At 34.9% G+C, this 1,503-nt stretch overlaps 1 protein-coding gene across 1 annotated transcript in view; it reads right to left on the bottom strand.

Annotated features, from left to right (window-relative positions):
• The window catches only part of LOC111692692 (cyclin-dependent kinase 12-like), an 8,004-nt gene extending 7,307 nt beyond the window's left edge, over positions 1-697 (bottom strand). The window contains exon 1 of the mRNA XM_023456789.1: positions 485-697. Coding sequence (XP_023312557.1) covers positions 485-697 — 213 coding nt within the window. The remainder of the gene's footprint in view (positions 1-484) is intronic.
• Positions 698-1,503: the final 806 nt, after the last annotated feature.

Genomic DNA, 1,503 nt, shown 5'->3' with positions numbered 1-1,503 from the left:
AAAAAAAATAAAAAATTCCAATCTAAATATGAAAAAAAATAAAGATCACTTGATAACTTTTCTAAAAGTTCATATATATGACATGTATTTGGTGTCAAATTAATCAGCAAGGCATTAGCAATATAAAAAAACTAATTTGAGTATAGTTTTTTTTTAACAAAATTCATCTGATATATATATTGATATATACTTTGATATATATCACCCAAAAATAAATAGCATGCTATTTTACATCACTAATATACTGTATTTTATTCAAAATAAAATCGTAAAATTTATCGTAAATCGTAATTTAACACAACATAATGTAAAACTATAAATGGTCTAACTGCTCCAGACGTATATATTCGCACGTGATAAACTTTCGCGCACGACGCGGTAGCTACGTTCAGACGTGTTGCGCAGCGAAAGGGTTCATTATATTAAAAACTCAAAAATAACACAATCTGCTATGTTCGACAAACATTATCGGTCAAACACTTACTTGGAAAAGGGGCTTCTTTAAGAACAGTTCCCCGAGTATACAGCCGCAACTCCAAATGTCGATTGCGGGACCGTACCTCTCCTCGCCGAGGAGTAGCTCCGGGGGTCTGTACCACAGCGTGATCACTTTGTTCGTGTACGGCCGCTGTCTGTCTTCGGCATTGTAGAGTCGGGCTAGACCGAAATCGGCCAGTTTCACCTCGCCCCTGTTCATTTGTTAACGGGTCAATAAAAGGCATGGCATAATGTGACATGAACTTTAGATCAAAAAAGTAATTTGTGGTCTTGTAAGGGGCGTGCCAATTTCAAGATTTGAGGTTTTTTCATATACAGGGTGATTCACAAATGGTGAGCAAAAATGAAACCTCCTATTCCTGGTAGTCTTTCAGATAAAGTTTTCTTCGTCTAGGACATTACTTTAAAAAGATAGTGTGTCATACTTCAAAAAATATTTATATGGCCGTTTTCACACTGGCCGAGACGACATCAGCACAACAACGACAACGATAACAGTGGATATGTAATCTCATATAAATAAATAGTCATGTTTTCACACTCGCCGATATATCGGTATCGTGTCATGACAGGCTGCTCCACTGGCGTCGTCGGTATTGGTGCTGTGCTGATGTCGTGTAGCTGTTGGTGTTGGTATATGTGAAAACGCCTTATAACTATTGGTCGTTATAACCAACAAACTCTGGTAAATGTATATAAAAATGCATCGCTTAATCCGAAATGTCCTTGTAAACGGTGTTGTAGTAAACTATGTTTTAATATGGTATTTCTATAGGATTTAATCGGGAATTCCAAATTCCGTCGTTATATCCAATATGTCGTATAAAGCAATGTCATTATAACCAATTTTCACTGTATTTTGATTTTGGACAATGTATACATAATGTGTCCAAGTCCAATTTCAAATTATTTCACTTACTAGTTTATAAATTTAAAAATAATTTAAAATATTTTTTTAAGTTTAACACCCCTGTATCTTTTTAACGAAACGTCCTAGATAAAAAC

The sequence above is a fragment of the Anoplophora glabripennis genome, unplaced genomic scaffold, assembly GCF_000390285.2.
Source record: "Anoplophora glabripennis isolate ALB-LARVAE unplaced genomic scaffold, Agla_2.0 scaffold2724, whole genome shotgun sequence".
In the NCBI taxonomy this organism is placed as follows: domain Eukaryota; kingdom Metazoa; phylum Arthropoda; class Insecta; order Coleoptera; family Cerambycidae; genus Anoplophora; species Anoplophora glabripennis.
This window is presented reverse-complemented; position numbering and strand designations above follow the sequence as displayed.